The 25084-nt window shown below is 36.5% G+C and overlaps 1 protein-coding gene across 1 annotated transcript; it reads left to right on the top strand.

Annotated features, from left to right (window-relative positions):
- Window positions 1-1920: 1920 nt before the first annotated feature.
- Window positions 1921-24925, top strand: LOC121314457 (glycerol-3-phosphate acyltransferase 3-like). Its single transcript, XM_041247758.1, has 13 exons — window positions 1921-2047; window positions 3978-4185; window positions 4280-4346; window positions 14710-15004; window positions 15793-15867; window positions 16725-16814; window positions 17161-17254; window positions 20363-20478; window positions 21093-21148; window positions 21621-21706; window positions 21872-22000; window positions 22949-23028; window positions 24531-24925. The coding sequence occupies exons 2-13, from the start codon at window positions 4042-4044 to the stop codon at window positions 24625-24627; spliced, it is 1329 nt and encodes a 442-aa protein (XP_041103692.1). The 5' UTR covers window positions 1921-2047; window positions 3978-4041; the 3' UTR covers window positions 24628-24925.
- The last annotated feature ends 159 nt before the right edge of the window (window positions 24926-25084 follow it).

Here is a 25084-nt window from a genome sequence, read left to right as displayed (position 1 = left end):
AGTGTTGTAATTAATAGCCTGTAGATAAAGTGTAGCTGCAAGGACATCTTTTAGTTCTAGTATGTCAGCTGCACCATTTAGGTCAGTGGTGCACAACTAAGGCCATGGAGGGCCAGTGTCCCTCCTGGTTTTTCTTCTAACCATACCCTAAATTAGTTAATTGGACCAATTAAGCTTCTAATTAGGTCCAATAAAGTAGTTTAGGGTGCAGTTGGAATAAAAACCCATAGGGACACTGACCCTCCAGGACCGAGTTGTGCACCACTGATTTAGGTCTTGAAAAAAAATATAATGTGTGACCCTGTGGCAGAGCAGAGCTCTGTGCTGTATAGATTGGCAGGGATGGGGTTAAATTCCCCTACCTGCCTGGGTTTATTGTGCTCAGGTGGCTGGGGTTGATTGGAGTAATTAACGCTCAATCAGCACCCAGCCACCTGACATAAAAGGAGGCCTCAGCTGCCCATTAGGGAGAGGAGGGAGCTGATGAACCAAGTTGATGGTTGTGCTTGCTGGTTTTTTGGTTTGCTATTTTGTGTTTTTGATATTTTCTGGTCCAGTGAAGGCATTGCCCAGCCTGGAAATCTTTATTTTGTGAGTTTTGCTTTGTGTTTTGTTATTTGTGTTTTAATACCTTTGTTTTAGCCCTTGTGTCCTTTTATATTGTGTTTATTTGTTAATAAAAAATATTATTTTGAACTGCAGTCTGTCTCTGGGCCTCTGTTCACTCACCAGCCTGTCACATGTGGTGTGAGAAGTGGGATATAGTGCCTCCAGGAGGCTCAGAGCAGTATTGCAGGTTTTTTTTTTTTTTTTTTTTTTACATTTTTGGGACAGTTTTAAAAAATGGGAAAAAGGAGCAGGCAAAGGCAGGAGGTGCAGCAGCCAAAGAAATTCTACCCACAACCTCAATGCAAGAATACAACATCAGTGTTGCACCAGCAAGTATGACTTTCCCAAACCACTTCACATCAAAAGGAGCAATTTTACTAAGCACTGGCCTTGTTAATCAACGTACAACATTCAGTTGATAAAACGTGGTACAAGTGTTGCTGAACATTATTATTATTATTGCTCTTTTATGTAGTTTCAAACACCCATCATACATTAAATTAGGTGATTCCCCAGGGATGTACAATGCTATACACAATAGCTGTGGCATATCCTTGTGTGGTATAGGGGATTCAGATCCACCCCTAAGCCTCAATGAAGGAGACAATGGTCTTGCCTTGGCCTTCATCTTAGTTTTGAATAGTTTGAACTCAGTATATTATCAGGTACTTTACTTTGCTTAAAATGGCTGTAGTTATCTGAAAGACATTTTAATAAGTAGTAAAAATAAAATATGTTAAAATGTTTGCTTAAATTACAAACTTTAGACGGAGACACAGATGTGCAATAAAACCAACAGCAGAAAAGCATGTTTGGAGATAAGCTAATTACCAGGATTGATTAGCATGGGAGTCAGATAATGAAAACAAAAATATATTTAAAAAAAAAAAAAAAAAAGAAAAAGGACAGTGTTAGGCACTTTCCATATATTCTGTAACATATTTGGTGCCAGCTACCTCAGTAATGTTTTTGTTACATAGGATCTCAGATCTGCCATTCTCAATTCCAACATGTATATTACAAATACACGGGTGATGCCACACGCATATTTATAACGAGACAACCTATTACAATAAGTGTGTGCTACCTAATTTGGAGCAAAGTCTTGCTGTGTCCAACCTGTGGTAGTTAAGTGTGATGGCATTAAATAGAGTACAGTGATATACCGTCACATTCATTTTAAATGTATTTTGAGTGGGTTGATGAAACGACACTCAAACAACCACAAGGTGGCGCCAATTAACAAACCAAGAGACGGCGATAGCACTGACTCAGACTTTGATCGGCAGAAAGTTTTCTGGAAGTTAGCTCAACTGTTTCCTGAAGTTTGGTGTTTGGCGATATATGTTATTTTGAGCAGAGTGAAGCAGGCAGAAGAAAGCTAAACAGGAATGGGGATGATAATGAATTGGTAGTGTTAACGAGCTTTGACGTTCAGGTAAATCACATAGTATTTATATACTTATTATTGTATGTTTTAGGTACCCCTGATGGTTAATTGGATTTTAACTTGTGTTATGTCGGCATTTGAATAAAAAATTAAGCTGCGCGCTCACTGTCGCACTATTTCTTTCTTACAGTGCCCACTGCACGCCATAGTCGACAGACAAGTCAGTCTTTGGAAGAATACATACGTGACCTGAATAACTTTGATTTGGTACATCAAATTACCGAAATTAGTTATGAACAAACCGTATTATACTCTTAGGCTTTCACGTAAACAGCTCTGACAAGCCGAAATCTTACAGTTTATCAGCAGTCTGCCCAAACAAAACGGCCTTAATAGTGGTAGGAGAACACAGCTCCTGGTGCTTTGTCCAGGTTTCTGGGATTTGTGTCGCTGTACAAGAAAGCATGCAGTAAGCTTGCACAGTATCATATTTCTGGTATTGTTCTTATACATTTGCAGAGACAATGTGTTTAATTCATAGAAAATGAATCTCATGCATTTACTGGAGTAAGAATAAAATTGACAAACATGAAGACAATGAGAAACTTTTAATATTGAACTATACAAGTTTGTTTTAGTACAGAATCTGTGCCATTAGTGTACAGTAGTTATGTATAGTTAATATATATATATATATATATATATATATATATATATATATATATATATATATATATATATATATATATATATATATCTTTCAATAGAACATGAAAATTAGAAGTTATAGAAAACACTTTCTTTGTGTGTGTGTTTTTTTTTTTTTTTTAACTGCCCAAATACTTTTGTCTGCAGCTGTTTTGAATATATGTGTCAGGATTTTGCAACATTTGTTCTACAATTTCTGAGCTGTGTTACTGACATTTCCTGTGTGTTAGGTATATAGATACATGTTGAGGATTATTGTTTTGTTTGTTGATTTGTGTTCATTGATTGTATGGTTTCCTGGTTTGGTTGAATTGATGAGGAGAGTACTAGATTACGGTATATATGGTAATATTTAATGGGAGGCTAACAACCGTCAAAGAAAAATACAGTGGGATTAATATTGAGTTTAAGGGTGGCAGTATTAAGACTATTAGATTAATTTAAATTGACCCCATTGTCTATAAATCAGCTACTTTGATTTTTTTTTTATTTGTTAGGTGTAGCTGCTTCAGGAACCATAAACCATAGTTTTGACCTGTATACCATTTAGAGAGATATTCTTTCAGAGTGATTTATGGAGTTCAATTACAAGGGAATAGGAGTTGCAACAATCAGTGATTAAGTGATTAGGAACAACGTTCAAAAGACTGTACTGGATGTTCAGATTTTTGAGAAACACTCTGCAGTTTAGGTTAGAAAATATTACTACATGGGTAATGAGTACTTGCAGCAAACCAAAATCAGAAGATTGCGCTAAAGAACATCCAGGGGAGTAGGCCAAATAAATGGCAAGTGCCAGAGCATCTATAGCCTTATTGATTAAGAGAAGAATGTTACATTCTGGAACACACTGAAGCTTGAGCTGGAAGACCTGCAAGCAGGGAATCGCAGGATCAGGTCCCAGATGTAACAAAAACATAATGTCTTTCCACTTCCAATAAGTAAAGACACAGGCATACCTTCAAGAGTAAGCTGAAAAAGAGGGAGTTCCAGGCTAAAAGAATTATCACGATCCATTGACACACAATTCTGAAGTGCAAGTGACAGAATGTAATGTTAATTAATGCAGTAAGAAAAGTACTCATACTGATGCATACTACAGTTTTGTTGCCTGCATTGAATTTCTTTTTTGAAAGCAATGCTGGTTCTTGCAGGTTAATCAGATGATAAGTTAATCAAAAGATTCAAAGGGGTACATTATGTGCAGTATTTTAATGATCAAATGAGAGAGTTAGTGAAGATTCACCAATTTTTATTTTCTTGTTCACAGGTATTCCCATGTAGAAAAGGACTGGTACTAACTAACTTAGACCATTTAAAGCAAAAGTGCACAAATGGAGGACTTTGGGAAAATTGTGTTCAGTGCATTTATAGTGTGGTTTACCCTGGTGGTTGGGCTTATCATGCTGCCTGCGATGTTTGGAATCTCCCTGGGAATAACAGAAGTTTACATGAAGGTTTTAGTGAAGACACTTGAGGTACTATCACTAAAGCAACATATAACATGTTTCTTTTAGGTATCACTTAACAATAAACTAAAGGTTAATGTTGTTTTTTTTATTATTATTTCAGTGGGCCACTTTAAGGATTCAGAGAGGTTCAAAGGAACAGCAGAAACCTACGACTTTAGTTTCTAATGGTAAGTAGTTTATTACTGCTGTAACAGAGGTATTGTGTTACACTGCTGAATACTGTGGAATTACCTATTGTAGCATGCCATTGTATTCCATGTATTGTTTGTATTAATTTGTTTTCTGATTATTTTATTTTCTGAATTCTGTCAGATCTCCAGAATTTGATAATTGTTTTTTTAATACATTTACTGGACAAAAAAAATATTGTGACCAAACATTTTGCATCACCTTGTAGAATTAGCAAATTTTGCTCCATAAAGTTGAATTAACTTTAGTTTCTTTGATTACATGATTTAAATAAAATATCGAAATTATGTTCATATAGTCGTTATTTTTAATTATGTCTCAATCCTAAAATTCTAGGCGATGCAAAACTTTTGGCCATAGCTGTAGACTTGCTACAAATGAGACTGAACGCGGTACCCTGGAGTACAGTAAATGTTATTTCAATACGAAGTTATTGGATTTATGTCAACAGTTCAAATGACATTGCCCAAGATTGCAGTGTCGTGTGATGGTAAATTAATGGTTATTACACATCTAGAGTTTGTACAAAAAAGGATTTCATCACTCCCCTTTTTTAACCTGTTTGGTAAGTTGTCCGATTCTGTTTTGGCTGCCGGTATCCACCAGTGCACAAAACTCTTTTTGATGTTACTGGTTACATGATGAATGTAATATTGATGTAAAAAGAACAAGCGAGACCAGGGTACTGTGTGGTGTCTCAGATGCGTAGCTGCTGCTGCGTTGTTGGGCTTGTTCCATGCCTAAGGTTTCTGTGATTTGGTCCACTGTAACCGGCTTGCTCTATCATGATCCACCTGTGAGCGGAGTTGTGCTTTCCCGTGCTAGTTTTTGTAAACGTTGCTACAGTATACCAACATACAGCTACTTTGCATCACCTACAATTTTAGAATCGAGACATCATTTAAATATATTGTAACAAAGCCTTATGGCTAAGGTTAGTTTGCCCCTTTTAAAAACACGGACCTCTTCCTGACTTACTCCTGTGGCATTCTGGGGAATGCAGTCCTGCAGTACCCTCCTGGACTACATATTTTCTCCACCGACCCTACTCTGCCACTATATATATAATATATATATATATATATATGAACAGAATTTAGATATTTTATTTAACATCATGTAATCATAGAAACCATAATACTAGTACATTATTTCATGCTAGATTTTGAAATGTCAAATTTTTCAATTTATGGAAAACTGCAAAGCGGTATGTAATTCAATATGCTAACAACATTATTCAGAAGGTTTCATTTGACTTTCGGAAGCAATATTAGTTTATTCTAGGGTGATGCAAAACTTTTGGCCATAGCCGTACATGATGGTGTGCATATAACTTCACTGAGGGATAAGTCGGTTACATAGACAACAAATACCATGACCCTTGTGAAATCACAGGTGTCCTTTTGCTTTAGCATGATTGTTTGCTGAATAGTTGCACACATGTCACACAGGTCCATTGGATATCACACAATGTCACTTGAATTTGTGAACATTTCAGTGTGGGATTTTCCTCATTTTATTTCAATTCTCATTTTTTATGAAGTGATTAGAAAAATTGGCAGAGGTTCTTAAAAGCGTAATTTTGAAATATCAGTGCATTTACCAAGAAAGGAAAGAGGGTTGAAAGCTTTATTGGCTGTGAAAGGATACATAAAAAAATATATATATATATGTGTGTGTGTGTGTGTGTGTGTGTATATATATATATATATATATATATATATATATATATATATATATATAGATATATATATATATTTCCTAGCTGAAGTTTGGTCAAAGAAACCGCAGTTTTTGGAAATCTCATCAGAAAAGATACTGTAGATTCTGAAGTTTTCTTGGGCCTGTGCAACAGCCAGACCCTGACCTTTCTTAAAGTACTTTGTGTCCTCAACGCCAGGGAAGCACAGCCTGTGGGGATCCCTTCCGATGTAATTTTCTAATCTGAATGTATGACTAGGCCTACATGTTTGCTAATCAGCCGTGAAATTATCAGTGATAACCAGGTAATGCCATGTGTCTGATAAGACAATTGGCCTTTGCAATTTTTTTAGGAATTTGTTATGTTTTTGGTGCAGACATTGATGAAATTAAGGTAGATTCACAGTTTAAAAGAGTAACTTTATGATCTGTCCAGTTCATTACCCTCTAATAACATTCTCCCCCAATATGTATCTGGAACTTGTCTTTCTCTGTCACATAGAAAAATGTTATGCTGACTGATGTTTAATCATCATATTTCACCTCTTTTCTCCCATTGGTACTGTAAGTTACTGAGGGTCACAAAATGACCAACCCTTAAAGCAGACACTTATGAACGTCATGGAAAAAAGGCCTTTTGCTTTAGAGCTTCCTCAATTGTATTCCTTATACCAGACACCTTTTATATGTTACAGCTGAGGCCTGTGTATGTGATTGCTGACTGTATTCCTCCTTGCATTTTACATCTTCAAATATATGAATGATTAACTGTTCTCTGTGTTCTATCCTGGACGCTGTAGGAAACAAGATGATTAGTCGCAATGAGTCTTTCCTCTTTAATTATTTTAAATAAAAGTAAATCCTTCATAGATTAGTGAAATTGCTGAGTTGAATCAGTATTGCCTTCTGTATTTTAGAGGTAGCATTTCTTTTTGTCTGTATGAATATATCAGTGCTGGGCAGGAGACTTTGGACTTCGTCCCCACAGCAAGCCCAGTGTAATGGGCATATATACTCTAGTGTTGTTTCTTCAGACTCCTCTCAATGTGACAGCAAGGGGAGTAGTTGAGTCACTGAAACTAGTAAACTGGAAGGGAATGGATTTTAAAACAATTTGGTGCATATTTAGTAAGGTACGGAACAATGGCACACTCTGGTTGTAAGCCTATAATAATTGGACCGTTATATACATTATATATATATAATATATATATATATAATATCATATTAATATATATATATATATATATATATATATATATATATATATAGAATAGGGGAGAGAAAGGAGAAAATAATTATAGTCCAAGGAGGGAGCTGCAGGACTACAACCCCGAGCATGCCACGTGAGGGAGCCAGGATGGGGTTCACCTGGCTCCAGCCTGTAATGATTATCACCTGCCTGCAATTAGCAGACAGGTATTTGAACCAGAAGAAATGTTTGTTCTAAGCAGTCTCCAGCCTGTGTGAAACAAGGCTGTCACAGTGAAGAATTAGCAAAAAGGTACTGTGTGAACCTTTGTTGTTTTATTTGTACTTGAATGTATTTTGTATTTTGAAACTGGTAAACAGCTTAGCTATCCAGTTTTTAGTTTTATGTTTGAGAAAAGTTTAGGTAGTGTGCCTGTGTGAGTTAGGTTTTTGTTTCTGTTTTATTTATTTTTGTTACTGTAAATTAAAGTGCACAAACGAACTAAAAATATTCAAATCTTGTGTCTGGGTCCCATTTTTAAAAAGTCAAACAAACCCAAGTGAGTAAAGTGGGTAACATTTTCACTATATATATATATATATATATATATATATATATATATATATATATATATATATATATAGACACACGCACACACACGCACACACACACTGCTACTCGGTTATAACGAGGTTGCCGGGGTCCATAATTGGAGACCACATTATTTGTGTTTTGCCTTTTAATGAATATTGGTATTTTGCAGTATAAACATTGTGTGAGAATTGAACCCAAGACATGCTTCCAATGCAGCTGCCCTGGCTTTCACGCCACACAGTTTGTCCTTCCATTTTACAACATTTGCAAGTAGTAAAGTTACAGTTCCTAATAAGTAATGAGACAAACAATATTTTGTAAATAATGCTTACGTATTGTCCTGATTGTGTTGAAAGCTTTCAGCTGAGACGGTGTTGAATTCTCAAAATGTTTGTTTTATTTGAAACTACAGAGAATTCCTGTCAGGGGCTGGAATTCAAAGCACCAAAATAATAAACCTATGTTTTAGTCTTGCCACTTTCACTGCATATTCTCTCCGGTCACAGCTCACACACACGTTCATTCACTCCCACAGTTTCTCATTCAAGTTCAGGGCTGGACTGTCCCCAGGCTCATGCGGCCCCTTATTATATAACCTCCCCTCGTTTCCCGTCGCTATCCGGCTCATCAACCAGTCACATCCATGCTCTGCAACCCCCGAAAACAGCAACACGCATTCTCCCCACTCATTCACTCACTCCCCTTCCCATGCTAAGTAACGACGTTACGACGTGACCCGTTCCCCTTACAATACATGTAACATAAAAGACAGACAAGATAAACTGAACAGACAAGTCCTGCAACAAAGCAATTATCTGGGTCATTACAATATATTTTTTAATTTGAAAGTAAAAATATATGAAAGTATGACCACCTTTATGTACAAAAATATTTGTGAATATACAATTGAACAAAAACTGCTAAGTATTTTTTTTGTTTCATACTGTATTAAATGGTAGTGTTTATCTGATAGTGAAAAAGAAATAAATGTCAAGATAGATAAAGAAATATCTATGTATTGATTTATGTGTTCATTTATTTCACTATTTGTTCATTTATTTATTTATGTTTTACTTTTACCAACTATATAGGCTATCCTTCAGCATAACTAATTCTCAGAAATTAACGTTCCTTTTTGTTCAGGGGGCACCACAAATAGCGTTACTCTCCTCAACCAGTATCGAGAGGAAACCGTACTTCCTTGCGCCAACAGGGACCACAATGAGCGTTACACTGACAGGAAACCAACTTTTTTCAGAGATTAATCTCAGAATTATGATGGTGATCATGATGACTCTCAAAATCTCCAAAATTTTAAAAAAGTGCAGAGTATTCTCTGCTAGCTGACTTCATCTTTCAAAATACTTCTTGTTTTCTCAACTAATCATGGCAGTCAGGGAGAGTGCTCTGCTGCTGTGATTGGAGTAGAGCAGGTTGGAGGGTGGGTGTCATTTAGGTGGAGGAGTTGTGAGTGAGTGGTGAGCGAGAGTAAGAGACAAAGTGAAAGTGGGTGACAATCTGTAAAAAGCTGCAAGACTGAAACCTGCTGGAGTCAGAGAGAGCTGGTAAAGGCTGTGAGCATGACAGTAGGAGTGAATAACTAGCAGATGTGTGGAGTGAAGGACTGGATAGCCAGAGAATAGGGGGGTGGTTGTTTTGGTGTGGTCTTAGCCCATAGAGACTGAGTGTACGGTAGAGAATAAAAAAAGAGTATCCTGTTTGCACCTGCAATCCCTGAGCAAATGAGAGACCCCATGTCACCACAAAACGTATGCATGGATAAAAGTGCCTGGGGTCTACAAAAAAACAGGACAAAAAGGAGGAGGACATTTTTATCCTACTTTGGAAACTTATTTCTCTTACTATATGACAGGCTGTGGCAATGTTGCCCCTCCTCTGTGTGTGTTTCTGTGTTATATGTTGTGTGTGGTGTGTTCATGTTGGTGTATTGTAGTTGGTACACGGGATATAACATAGGTTATGCACACAAGTGTTTAAAATGTATATTTGTATTGTAGGCACAAGGATTGCACAGCACTTCACGTGCAGGTAAAATGTAATATGTGAGCATGGGGAATTGCACATTGTTAATTCACGTGCAGTTGTACCGAGACTCCAATTGAATGATCGATTAGCAATCGAGTCTCGGTATAGCTGCATAAAAGCAGCATGTTTTCACTCACTTGGGGTTGTGTGTTCTGTGAGTGGGGAATGGGTGGGGAGAAGGACAAAACAAAAAGAGAAGTGAAAGTAAATTAATTTAACTCGTCGTGTTTGTCTGTTTGTCCGCTGTTTGTTAGTGTCTGTTTCGTTTTAGTGTTCATTTGTTTTGTTTGTCTGTTTATTTTGGCCTCAAATGACGTGTGCTGTTTTTGTTCAACCTTTTATTTTCTGTCTGTTTGATTATTAAACTGCATCAGCGCCTTCACCATTTCAAAACCTGCGTTCTGTGTTGGTCCCTGTTTCTGGTCTGACGTCACCCACTACAGCCATCTTTGTGACACAGGTATTGACTTTTTTTTCTACATTTCATCAAGTGTGTTGGGAAATAGTACAATTTAAAAGTGAGATGATGCTTTTGACTGTTTTACTTTTGCTGCACCAATACCCTGAAAACACACAAACTGTCCTTGCTGTATAGAGTCTCTCTAGCTGTTCTCACTGTTATGTACTTTATATATATATATATATATATATATATATATATATATATATACACACACACACACACACACACACACACACACACACACACACACTGCTACTCCGTTATAACAAGGTTGCCGGGGTCCATGATTGGAGACCACATTATTTGTGTTTCGTCTTTTAATGAATATTGGTATTTTTGTTCCCCTAAATAATTTATAATGGCTAAATTAATGTTGTAGCGTACCAACAGTCTTGCACATTCACACAGCAGCTTGTCAGAGCTGTCAGCTCTGTCCGCATTGATGTGGGCTGTCGTGTCCCCGCCTACCCTGACGTCAATCAATCCCGGCTGAGGCAAGCTTACTGCTTCCCTGCTTACATTATACACACACACGGTCTGTAGACCAGTCCTCAACAGTGATAAATCCTGAGTCTACAATATATACAGTATAATAGAAACTGCTATTCCACCAGTTTAAAGTTTACACCAGTCTTATTTAAATTGTTGTTTTTTTATATTAAATGTTAATAAATAACACAGAATACACACTTTTATTGTTTCATACTTATTTTGTAACATTAACGGACAGTTTGTACTTTTAGAAAAAAAAATGCAAGCACAGGAGCTTTAAGTATTCATACATCCCAGTTTCAACTTAAATACAATAATGTAAAACAACAATAAAACGCAAGGTTTGCAGAAGTATTCACCACCCTACAAAGTTTTCACATTTTCTTGGTACCTGAGCATACTCCACGACGCTTTCAAATTAGACTTTACATTTAGAATCTACACAAACTACTCCACATTGATAAACTAAAAAAATGCATATAGACTATAAATAGGTAAGATTTACAGAGAAAAACAGATTAACCTCAGTTGCACAAATATTCAACCCCTTTGCTACTGCGGCCCTAAATCAGCTCAGGTGCAAATGATTTGTTTGAAAGGTCACAAAATTATTAATATGGTTTCGGCCTGTGTGTACTCAAAGTGGTTTAACTTGTAGATAATTTCTCTCAGGTATATAAAGACTTTCAAGCTGCAACTCACATAGTGATCCAACAAAGCAAACGTGAAGACCAAGGAGCTTTCGAAACAAGTCAGGGATAAAGTGGTGGAGAGGCACTGAGCAGGAGAAGGGCACAAAAAAATTTCAAAGGCCCTGATTATCCTTCTCAGCACAGTGAAGTCCATCATTAAGATATGGAAGATGCATCATAGCACTCCGACACTACCCAGATCAGGTCATCCTCCCAAACTGAGTAGCCAGGCAATCAGGAAACTGGTTTGGGATCTCGCTCTGAAGCCAACAATGACCTTGAGAGATCTGCAAAGTGCTGTATCTGAGATGGTCAGAGTCAGTGTACCTACACAAAGGTGGCCTGTATGGGTGGGTGGCAAGAATGAAGCCATTACTCAAAAAGCCTCATCTTAAAGCACGTATGGAGTTTGCGAAAAAGCACGTAGATGATATTGCAGGCATGCAGAAAAAGGTTTTGTGGTCAGACAAGACAAAAATGTAACTTTTCGGACTAAATTCCAAGCTTTACGTCTGCCGTAAGTCCAACACTGCACATCACCCAGTCAACACCATCCCAATTGTCAAGCATGGTGGTGGCATCATCATGTTATTGGGATGCTTTTCTTCAGCAGGGACTGAGAAGCTTGCCTGGATAGAGGGGAGAATGTATGGTGCAAAGTACAGTTGAATCCTTGAGGAAAACCTGTTTGAGTCAGCCAAGACTGAAACTGGGGAGGGAATTCACATTTCAGTAGGAAAATGAATCGAAGCACAAAACCACAGCCACACTGAAATGGTTGAACAAGAAGAGAATTCATGTTCTTGAGTGGCCCAGTCAAAGTCCTGACTTCGAAAATGTATGGCTAGACTTGAAGATTGTAGTACATCGATGATCCCTAACAAACTTATCAGAACTCGAGCAATTTTCTTGTGAAAAATGACCAAGAAGTTCACCGTCCTACTGTGCAAAGCTAGCATCCAAAAAGATTCATAGCAGTAATTGGTGCAAAAGGTGCTTCTACCAAGTACTGATATAAGGGACTGAATACTTATGCAACCAATAAATTTCATATTGTACATTTCTTTTGCAAGTTTTGCTGACGTTTAACCTCCTCCTCATATTACAGTGTTCAGTTTAACCACTACAGCTTTGTAATTCAAAAAAATGTGACATTATTGGTAGGGGGTGAATACTTCTGCAAACCAGTGTGCGTGCGGGCGGGCGGGCGTGCTCTGAGTGGTGTTACATTGATGGTTTTACAGTGACCAATTAGCACCTACTCTCAAACAGACACTCCAAATAACCACCCAGTTAAAGAGAAGATTGAGAAAATAAGCTCCTTCTTATAATAAGTTATGTTATGTTTATTGTTTCTATATTAGCTGAGGCACCATTTTGCTCAGTTTGAGCTGACAGAACTTGATGAAATCTGTTTTACAAAAAGTAACTTGTATAAGAAACTCTTTAGAATGTGTCTCATCAACATGTGTTTACTGGACTTCTAATTGTACCTTATACTAGTGCATGTTTTGGTAGTTAAGGAGGAATTAAAGCAGTTTTGTCTAAATGCTGCTGGAACAAATGCAGATTTGATATCGGGATGTATCAAGGTTAGCACTAGAATATTGAACAGAACAAGTCTTGGCATCATGCCTATGTTTGCTGAGGCAATACTGGATTGCATAACTCCTGGGCTGAAGGTCTTTTTTGTGTATATGATTTATACCAGTAAGCAGCAAAATCCTATAAATGAGAAGTTTTCCATTACGAGTATCAGGTTTTTGTACATGGATGCAGCATATTCACTATGTTGTTGTTTATGCTACACCTAACAGTTACTGTTTAGTTTGAGCTAGTTGGTATTTGTGTTTTCTCCTATCTTCTGGAGTAGATTTCATTATAGAAACAGAAAGTGAATGGCTATCTTAATATAATTATACAATATGTTTCCATAATAATAATAATTAAAAAAAATATACATTTTTCAGCACTTTTGATCCAGCATGGACCAAATTGCCTCCAGGCTTCTTTCAAATGTTTTTTTTGTTTTGTTTTGTTTGCACTTTTAACACCAGTGGGATGTACAGTAGAGTGGTGTGATTCACCACCCACTGGTAAAAACTGTGAACCAGACAAACATCAATCTGATAAGAAACACTGGCCCAGTACCAAGAAGCCAAAGGGAGCCACCACAAAAGCTATGTTTTGAAATGAAATTATTTTGCAATATTACAGTAGATCTGTTGCAACCATTTAGTTTCTTAAAGGGTACATAAGGACCTTTTTATTTTATTGTGTTATGTATGTGTATATGTTCCCTTGTGTTGCTACAAGTGTTTATGTAAGCTGTGTGTATTGTTTTAATTTTTTTTTTTTTTTTTTTTTTTTTACATTTTGACCACTTTTTTAAACTTTTATATTAAAATTAAAATGATTTATTCAGTCTTTTGAAAAGTGACTTGTCATCGCGAGAGTGTCTTGAGGCACACTGATTGGTTTATTAAATCTTTCCAGAACCGCCATCATATCATTGACTCGTTTTGTATTTTGGTTTCCACGAGTGCACCTCATCGCTACAAAATGGCATGTAAACAAACAGCGAAATGTGCTGCTGCAATGCCGAATGTTGCTGAGCAATTAGGTGTTTCCCGTTCTGTAAATAATGTGCATGTCTTGAATATTGCTCCTGTACATGTATTCATAATGAATCTAGAGCTGCTGCATTTTTTAACGTGTGTAGGGGTACTGTGTTAATTTATATGTTCATATTTTGATGCACGCACGTCATGACAAGTAAAACATATTTATTTATTTATGGATTGATTCATATTGTGTCTGGAGGCTAACTCCGTCTTAGAGAACACTTTGGCTAACAGAGCACTTTGCTTGCTTTCCGAGTGGTGTTATGTTAGGAGGAGACTACTATATAGTGCTGGAGTTTGGTATCATTACCATCTTGATCTTTAAGTGCTGTTTGTCACATTTGTCAGTCATTCACAAATCCTGGAAGAGAGACTTAATATAGGGATATCCCATACATTTAATTGCACCTGTCCTAGCAGATCGTGGCTGTAGCAAAAGGATATCTTCTAGAGCAGTTTGTAAAATTCCTAAACAAGAAAAACTGAACATGAAAACTTTTCTGCAGGATAAAGGTAGCCTTTTATTCTTCGTTGAAGGTATTATCCTAAGAGATGACAGTTCTATGGAGAAGGAGATCACAGACCTGAGGAAGGGCCGGAGCAGACCCCAAATAAATGGAGAATTTGAGTTGAGCGACATCTTCTACTTCAGTAAGAAGGGCTTTGAGTCCATCGTGGAAGACGAGGTCACTCACAGGTTCACCTCTGAGGAGCTGGTCTCCTGGAACCTGCTGACCAGGTCCAACAACAACTTCCAGTACCTCAGCCTGCGCATCTCCATCATCTGGGTGCTGGGGGTCTTCATTCGATACTGCATCCTCCTCCCTCTCAGGTGAGCCTGCCTGCAAGTGGAGACGGTCCTTTTTGAAACAAGAGTAGTAAAAGTGGTGGAATGAAGCTGAATGCAAGTCCCTGTTTAAATTGCAGGATTTATCATATTAACAAAAAAGGAGTAGTCCAAAGTAGAAATACAACTGTAGCACTAAACTTCCATTCCAGCATGTAGTCCATATGCATACTGCACACCTAACCAGTTAAAGAAGTCTTTATGGTCTACATTAAGTTCCACAGAGAATAATCTGCCACTACAGTATATACCGCTGAACATGTCGCATAGGATTTGAGTTTAAGCAAGAATTGCTTCATCCAGTTTGTCTGTGCTAGATTCTCTCTCTTTACTGAAACCTTACTAAATGTGCTGTAAAAAAAAGAAAGTGTAATTGCCCTTGCGTTGTTTGTTGTTGTTTGTTCTGAAGTTGTACGATAGGCATTTCTTAACATAAGGTTTGCGACAATTCTTTAATTTGTCCCTTGAATTTGACGCATTTTGACCCGCTGAACAATGTTAATCGTACCAAATTGACACTGGCCTACCCCCTCCAGGCGTTCCATGCTTGGAGCACACATTTCCAAAATCTAGAAACTGTAATGCGCTGACAGTATGATGACATCATGAATCTAGAAAAAAAAAGTGGATGCCAAAAGTTGTTGTAAATGACAGTGAAAGGTTAGTTAGTGGGAGAGCTGTGACTTTTACCTATTTATTTATTGTAGTATAACAAGTATAAAACATTTGCCTAAAGTTGAATTCAAAATCATTTTACTTTTGTTTTTCTTTAGGGTTACCCTAGCAACGATTGGGTTAAGTTGGCTGGTTATAGGAGCCTCATTGGTAGGACTGTTGCCAAACAGCAGGTAAAGTTTTTTTAACTTGTATATTAAATAAAATACACAACTCTGAGCATAAAGGCCAAATGTAATTGTAATTACAACAATGTAAAGTAACCCACTGCATGTGTGAGGTTGCAAACGAGAGGAGGCCATTCGGCCCGTCTTGCTTGTTTGGATTTTAGTAGTTTATTGATCCCACAATCTCATCAAGCTGCTTCTTGAAGAATCCCAGGGTGTCGGCTTCAACAACATTACTGGGGAGTTGGTTCCAGACTTCCACAATTCTCTGTGTAAAAAAGTGCCTCCTATTTTCTGTTCTGAATGCCCCTTTATCTAATCAACATTTGTGACCCCAGGTCCTTGTTTCCCTGGGTCGACATTGTCAATACCTTTTAGAATTGTGAATGCTTGAATCAGATCGCCGCATAGTCTTCTTTGTTCAAAACTGAATAGATTCATCTCTTTTATCCTGTCTACATATGACATGCCTTTTAAACCAGGAATAATTCTGGTCGCTCTTCTTTGCACTCTTTCTAGAGCAGTATCATTTTTGTTTCAAGTTGACCAGAACTGAACACAATATTCAGAATCTTGTATAGATGGAGTTCTTAATATCCGATCCAAGATAAGAGATTTAACAATAATATATTGTTTGCATTCTGCAATGAGTAGAAATTAGTTACAGTAACTGGACTAAAAAATATAGAGGATGACTTCAGTAAATGCATTAAGGATAGGATGCAAATATGCCATCTCTATGGAAATCTGAAAAATAAAGATCCTTGAGTATTGTCATTGTCTTTTAGTGCTCTGATTTAGACTTGTTTGTGCTTGGTAGGTTTTTTAATATTGTGTGAAAGCCTGTGTTTGTGTTTCCCTAGTGTGAAAAACTGGCTAAGTGAGCTTGTCCATCTGATGTGCTACAGAATCTGTGCCAGGGGCCTGTCAGCTACCATCTATTATCACAACAAGTGGGTAAATTAGCTAAAACGAGCTGTTCATTCACTGCAATTTCATTTTTCTGTCTTTGGATTTGACCCTGCTTTCGGCGGGGGGGAGGGGTTCCTAAAATAACTTTCTGGAAGGTTATCTATGAACGTACTCATTTTAAAATCATGTCCTTTTCAAAAGTATCAAAAGAAAGTACTAGACAACAAAATCTGTTATCCATCTATCAACATTTAACTGACCTTGAGTTGGGGTTTCTTTTTTTTTCTTGTGTGTGGGTGATCTTTAGTCTTTGTCAGTCTTTTATAATGTGGTATGTTATTATATTTAAGTTGCAGTGTGTTAATTGTTTCTGACTTGCCGTCGTAGAGAAAACAGACCAAGGAAAGGTGGTATATGTGTTGCAAACCACACCTCCCCAATAGACATTGTCATTCTGGCCAATGATGGTTGCTATGCTATGGTAAGTAAAAAAAAAAATTTTGTTTATTTAAAATTAATTATCTCAATTCTGTACCCTATTCTAAGTATTGAGCAGGGGTGCAAATTTAAGTCTATGGTACTAGATTCAAGTGCCAGGTTACCTCATATAGCACCAGGAACATTACATTCTGGCACCAGTAGACATGTTTAATTAAAAAAAAAAAAATAATATATATATATATATATATATATATATATATATATATATATATATATATATATATATATATTCATTCCTTAGCAACAATAGATGCAACAGTAAAAACCCATCTGCAAAAAAATATTTTAAAATAATTTGTACCCTGGTATTGAGTTTACTTGTTTTCTACGTCCTGTTTTGCAAGGCTTAGTTGCATCTGGCTGGCAATTTCAGTTACAACAACTAGATTATTGTGGTAAACTGATTTACAGTGCCTATAGAAAGTTAACACCCCCTTGAACTTTTTTCACATTTTGTTGTGTCAGTGCCTCAGCGTTTCATGCGTTTAAATTATGATTTTTTTCCTCTTATCTACACACCATACTCCACACTGTTAAGGGGAAAAAAGTTTTTACTGAGAAAAAAAATTATAAACTGAAAGATCATAATTGGATAAGTCTCCACCCCCCTGAGTTAATACTTGGTGGAAGCACCTTTGGCAGCAATTACAGCTGTGAGTCTGTTGGGATAGGTCTCTACCAACTTTGCACACCTAGATTTGGCAATATTTGACCATTCTTCTTTACAAAACTGTTCAAGCTCTGTCAAGTTCCTTGGGGAGCGTTGATGGACAGCAATCTTCAAGTCATGCCATCCCAGTTTCAGCTTTCTTGCAGAGGGCATCAGATTTTCCTCAAGCACTTCTCTGTACATTGCTCCATTCATTTTCCCTTCTATCCTGACAAGTGCCCCAGTCCCTGACGATGAGAAACACCCCCATAACATGCTGCTGCACCACCATGCTTCACAGTAGGGATGTTGTTCTTTAGGTGATGTGCTGTGTTGGATTTGTGCAAAACATAATGCTTTATTGGCCTCTTGGTAGCCTCTCTGATCAGTCTCCTTCTTGCTCGGTCATCCAGTTTGGAGGGACAGCCTGATCTAGGCAGGGTCTTGGTGGTGCCGTACATCTTCCACTTCTTAATAATCGTCTTGACCGTGCTCCAAGGGATATCCAAGGCCTTTGATATTTTTTTATACCCATCCCCTGATCTGTGCCTTTCAACAACTTTGTCCCGGAGTTCTTTAGAAAACGCCTTGGTGCTCATGGTTTAGTCTTTGCTTTGAAATGCACTACCCAGCAGAGGGAACCTATAGGAACTGCTGAATTTATCCTGAAATCATTTGAATTACTATAATTTAACACAGGTGGAGACCACATAACTTGGTGTGTGATTTTGAGGGTGATTGTTTACACCTGAGCTAATTTAGGATTGCTATTACAATGGTGGTGGACACTTATCCAACCAAGCTATTTCAGTTTTTATTTTTAATTAATTTTCTACAAATTTCTAGAATGTTTTTTTTCACTTGAAAGTTGTGGGGTAGGATGTGTAGATAAATGAAAAAAAAAACTATTTTAATTACGGAAAATTACAAGGCGATTCGTTCGGTTTTCCCACTTGTAAACAACTTTTTTCTTTTTTCCCTCCCCACCCACATCCTGACAAAGCAAATCTCCATCGTGACATATGTTATATAATTGGTCTCTTAGGTGAAGAATGTCCCGAGGTCGACTCCGTCACGGCTGGTCCGGGGCGATAAAAAATGTGTAGATAAATGAAAAAAAAAAACTATTTTAATGCATTTTAATTCCAAGCAACAAAAGGTGAACATTTTGAAAGGGGGTGTAGACTTTCTTTAGGCACTGTATACAATATATTAAACCATCCCTGCTTGACTATCACATTACCGTAAGATAAATGAAACTCATAGTTTACAAAATAATTGTTTGAAGTGAAGAAAAATAGACGGTGGAGGGTCTCTCTTTTGCTCTTGTCAGTTATTTATTATACAAATAAAGTTTGTTTATTGATGTAGAATAGATGCCCCAGGAGGAAATAAACAAAATGTATTGGAGGTTTTGAGATTACAAAATAGCAGTAAATGGATCCACCACATGCTTACAAACATTTAAAACAAATCTTTGAAAAGAGCATAACATTCAATAGGTACTATAAATAAAAGGCACTGTTTTTAACTGCAGTTTATAAAGAATAATAAATCCAATTCTTATCTTGACTTGGATATTAATGATTTTATTCTTTCAAACTGCTCAAACTACTTTCAATTTGTATGATGGAGACAGAATCTCTGCTACATAGATATTTGTTATTCATGATAAAAATTTCTATTTCATGCATTATTTGAAACCGTGTATACCTAATTTATCTGAACCGTGGTACATGCAGACCACTCATTGAGTAATTCTACACAAGGGACCCACCTTTCACACACATGTTGTTTATACGTTGGTGAAGAAAAGGTATTGTCGCAGAGCTCTGAGATCTGACAGGTCGAGGTGCACACATGTGTATTCCATGTTGTCATGTGGCCTATTGGGTTTGGGAAGTTTGATTAATTAACATATATGCACTATATAAGTAAGCACAGTACACTGTTTAATCCCGTCTGGCACAGACAACATGCAGCCCTTGGAACAGCAAATACAATTTGTACCTTTATTGCGCCAATAAGAGAAATGCAGTGGGTTGTGACATTGCAGAGACAATGCAGAGCACATTACTTTTCTTGTAAACCAGTGTCAGATTAGGTTGTCAAAAGTTATAATTTCTGGATGCATTCTTATTAAGGTTGTATAAGCTACATGTTTAACTGAAAAGGTACTGTTTTATGCTGATGTGGCATCGATTCAATATGTCAACCAAGTTCCTTTTTTAATAAAAATGTATGTGATATAAAAGAAACAACACTTTACAAAAAATGTTAAATGTTTAAACTATTAACCCTAGTTGTACATGTTTTAAATCTAATGGTATTGAATGTGTTCATAATTTGGCAGTATTAATGTCCTCAGTACACCTCAGAGATCGTCATTACCATCTTTTGAAAGAAAGCATAAAAAACAAATTAGTGTCTGGTTTCTAGGTTGGCCAGGTGCACGGTGGCCTACTGGGAATTATTCAAAGAGCCATAGTGAAGGCCTGTCCACATGTCTGGTTTGAGAGGTCAGAGATGAAGGACCGTAACCTAGTGACAAAACGGTGAGGTATTCTCAGAACAAAGCTAAAGCTTGTTCATATTGGGTGTCATGTTTTTATCAGAGATGTGCAAATGAAGTGAAGATGACTAGATAAATAGCCTCCATAGCTGTATTAGATAGTGTAAGTTCTGTCACTGAGTAGTGGTAAAATCATGGGCTTGTATAGGCTATGATGTTGATCTGGGTTCACATCCAGAGTGGGGGTTTTTCATTTAAATGCAAAATGAAATGTTATATGAATTACTCTAATGTTACCTTTTTTAAGAAATACCATATTCACATGGAGTGTTCTCCATACCACTGTGATACTTATACATGAACTAACAAGGTAGGCCTAGTTTACATTTGGCCTGAGAACAGTGATTGAAATGATATAGTAAAACACATTCTCAAAGCTCTGTACCTCAAAGGAAAGGGGAAAACACCAATTACAATTCTAAAATGTATAACAATCTACTTATATAACCCTTACACAAGTAGTTTATTGGTAATTTTTTATTGGGTGGAGTTTTTATTTATTTATTTTTACTAATGACAATTTATAGTAAATAGCATATCTAGCTTCAAGTCTGTAAATAATAATGCATTTTCCATCTGATTCCCTATGTATTACAGACTAAGAAATCATGTTGCAGATAAAACAAAGCTTCCAATATTAATTTTTCCTGAAGGTAAGATCAGCAAGACAATCACCTTTGACATATAAAATTTAACTTGTCGGCCGATATTATAGCCCTGTGAATTTAGTGACAAGTATTTTCTATGGACTGGATGAACATGGTGGCATAGCACAAGACACTGCCCAGCTGTGTTGCCTCTGCCTTGGCTTTGAATGTAGTTCAGTGTCTGTGCCCATCAATTGCTTGGCCTCTGGTAGTCAGCCATCAGTTACTGGCAAGTCTTTTGGTGGGCTTTAAAACGAACAACTTAATATATTAGCCCAGTTGTCATATGGGGATAACTTGCATAGAGATAGTTGCAAAACTACAGATCAGATTGTCAATACACTGTGCTGCTTATGAGTTATGTAGAAATTATATAAATAATTGCACAAAATGTCACTGTTAGTCCAACCCATGTGAAATATGACTGAATTCTGTTGTTATCATTTGAAATGAAATCTAAATGTCTACTCTATTGCAGGTACTTGTGTAAACAACACATCAGTAATGATGTTTAAGAAGGGAAGCTTTGAAATAGGAGGGACTATATATCCAGTAGCAATCAAGGTAAGAGCTTTCTGAGTTTGTGTAGCTTTGTTTTATGACCCCTACTATGTTGCTGTCTGGATCTGGCTTACACAAACTTAGGATATTTTTCCTTTGGCAAGCTTTTCTACAGTTTAGTTTAGAATTGCAAAAATAATGCAGAAGTTTGTGTCTCCTTGTATGCAGTATGATCCTCGTTTTGGAGATGCTTTTTGGAACAGTGCAAAATACAACATGGTGAGCTACCTAATTAGAATGATGACCAGCTGGGCGATTGTGTGCAACGTTTGGTACCTGCCATCGATGACCAGACAGGTACTGAAATTTTCTTTGCTTATTCACTACCAGGGCAAATTTCAGGTAACTTTTGTAATTCTTTATGCTAATTCTTTGTTTTATTTCAAGTGGTGCAAACTTTGCACTGGAGCAAATGCTGTTTTGGTTTTGAATGGATTTGAATTAACAAATCTGTTTTGCTAAGTGTTTACATACTGAGAAACCCCAAGCCCCAAGCTTGTTGTATACTGCTTCAGTGCAATGGGATTGAAATACAAATCCTTTTTTTTTTTTAAATGGGTAGACTGCTGGATGTGCAATTATTGTGACAGCCCCACAAGAGTAGGGCAGTATAAATATGTGTATTTTATTTTACTGTATTTTTATAGAGGGCATGGGTAGTAGTTACTGTAGTAGGCAGTTGATTAAAAAGAGTAGGGGACTGTACATTACCGTTACTGCAGCTAATGGAAATTATGGTAACTAAATAATTTTTCTGTGTGAGGTCTGTTTGTAAAAATGTTAAATTGGATAATGTTTAACAAAAACATGTATGTAGTTAAAACATGATATATACTATACTATTATTGATATACTTATATTTGAGTTATTTTATTAATGTGTAACTATAATAAAACAACATTTGTGAAAAATAAAAGGAAAAATTATTTAAAAAAAAAAAATAATAATTTCATGGGGCTCTACATAGAAGCAAAGCAAGAATTATTTTGTCATGCATGTTTGTTTTAATGAGAACAAACTATATTAGTAGAAACAGTACCTGTGTAATATAACTCTTTACTGTATATGTAGTTCAGGATTTTGTGCGGCAACTCCTCATATTTGCACAAATGAGGTTGGTTATAACATACACACATAATGATATCAACAGTTGTTTCAAAATATATTTAAAAAAATTCTGAAATATGAGTATAACACACCAATGATTTTAAAGTTATCTCTCTATGTTGCAATATTTCCTGACAGGAAGAAGAAAGTGCAGTGCAGTTTGCTAACAGAGTGAAGGCAGCCATTGCCAGGCAAGGAGGCTTGGTGGATCTGTCCTGGTAAGGCAAAAAATTGGCCTGCTTGTTTATTCTGTGTTGAACATCAGTGAAGCCTCTACTTCATGTATCCATTTACATTAAAATTGTATACTGTGTGTTAACGAATTCAGTAAAAATTAAAAAAAAAAAAAAAAAATTACGTTACCGCAAAATATAATTCATTTTATTAAACCGTACTGCCTGTCACACTTCTGTTTTTACTGCTTATCTCATTTTCATGTTCAGCATAAGTTACATTACTATATTCTGGAGGCATTTTTACATATACAATAGGTGGACAATCATTTATCAAAATGTGTTTAAGCTTTCCATTGCATTTCTTATTCTACACTATTCTGTACATAGAGTGGATATATGTCACAGTCATCGACCTTTTCATTATACTGATGGCTCTTATTCCGAATTTCTGTCCGTGGCAGGGAGATGTAAGCTATTGGCATACTTGTTAAAACATTCCTACGACTTCTTTTTAGAATGAAATCCTGTACAGCAGGTATAGACATGGGGTTATAAACAACAGTAGCAGTTACTTTTTTAAAATAATGAATAAAATAGTCCAAAGTTATGGAAATCCAGCGTCAGTGCATATTAGTTTCTTTAGTTTAACATTTTAATTAATGAAATGGTGGCTAAGGCTGTAAGAAAATCGCAGGCCATGCTATGGTTAGCAACAGGAAAGAAGGCAGTGGGCTGTGATGCAAGGACTGTACTTATTATTTACTTGCTGTTAGATTTTGTGACTGAAGGTTTATTGCCATTTTTCAAATACTGTAGTGGCTGTTCAATTTTGTGAGTGAGGTTTTATTGTTATGCAAGTACTGTATGTTATGAGTCATTATAACTTAAGTTCTAGTTATCTGTTTGTGTGTTTTTTTCTTGTTGTTGCTTTTGAACAAATGATGAAAAATCCATCTTGAAAGCAAGTGTGTATATATATATATATATATATATATATATATATATATATATATATATATATATATAAGTACATGCAAATGCAACTGTTTATATTTATGACTTAAATACACAGAGGCCGCAGCCTTTTGATAAAAAAAAAAAAAAGTCACGATTTTCTTACAGCCTTAATGATGGCTGTATTTAGATCTGCCATGGTGTAGATCAGTTGAATGGACCCCAGGCTGTGAATTGGTCTTTCAAGGAAGACATGTTACAAGGCAAAAAATATTTGTAGGCTTCACCTAGAGCACCCCCGAGGGTAAAATAATTTTGATCATTTGCCTGTAGTTGCTAAGTTGCATTGCTCTGAGGTTAGTGGCAAAGTGACTTTACTTTTATAGCAAAATGCAGTGGGATGTATGCAGGAAACACTGTATCGGTTAAAGCTATGAACACATCTTAAAGCATTCCCTATGTAAATCCATAGAGAAGGTGCATTAAGGGCAACTGTGACACTCAACGGCCTTCCCTACTACACCACTGTGCCTGTCCACTACAAGAGCTGCATAGAATTGCTATTTTATTTTTTTATTTATTTATTTCAGGGACGGTGGCCTGAAACGAGCAAAGGTAAAAGACGCATATAAAGAGGAGCAACAGAAATCTTACAGCAAGATGATTGTTGGAGACGACAGTAGCTGAACTAAAACTTTAGTGGCAATTTCCAAAGGAAGCTGAGTCTTCACATGCATCCAACTAATTGAGTTGCATCACAGTGCTGCTTAGTATATACTAATGATAGTGTGCACTATGATGGGATGCTAGGTGTGCCTTGAAACAAAAACACATCATTTCATCTAATATAGTAAAAAGTGACTGCTGAAAATATACAAATATGATCAAAAACATTTAACACATGGTTGCACAGTGCTCAAAAATCCAAGCAAATGTCTTGTCTGTCCAAAATTCATCTTTGAAAAATTAAAAAAACTTTAATGCTGAAATCTTTGACTGTGTTTATGTCCTTATTCAAACAAAGCCTTTTTAATTAGTTAATGAAACATAACTGTGAATGGAGTTTATATTTTTGTTAGTCTTCCATTAGCACTGCTGTTTCAATGAACCATTTTATATGGCAACATTTTTAAACATATGGAAA

Source organism: Polyodon spathula, chromosome 1 (genome assembly GCF_017654505.1).
Source record: "Polyodon spathula isolate WHYD16114869_AA chromosome 1, ASM1765450v1, whole genome shotgun sequence".
NCBI classification, from domain to species: domain Eukaryota; kingdom Metazoa; phylum Chordata; class Actinopteri; order Acipenseriformes; family Polyodontidae; genus Polyodon; species Polyodon spathula.
This window is presented reverse-complemented; position numbering and strand designations above follow the sequence as displayed.

Bases quoted from the DNA above. Each gene is read 5' to 3' on its own strand.
- LOC121314457 (XM_041247758.1), top strand. From the start codon at position 4,042: ATGGAGGACTTTGGGAAAATTGTGTTCAGTGCATTTATAGTGTGGTTT. The intron at 4,186-4,279 runs GTACTATCACTA...TTATTATTTCAG, and splicing joins TTTTAGTGAAGACACTTGAG to TGGGCCACTTTAAGGATTCA. The intron at 23,029-24,530 runs GTAAGGCAAAAA...TATTTATTTCAG, and splicing joins GGCTTGGTGGATCTGTCCTG to GGACGGTGGCCTGAAACGAG.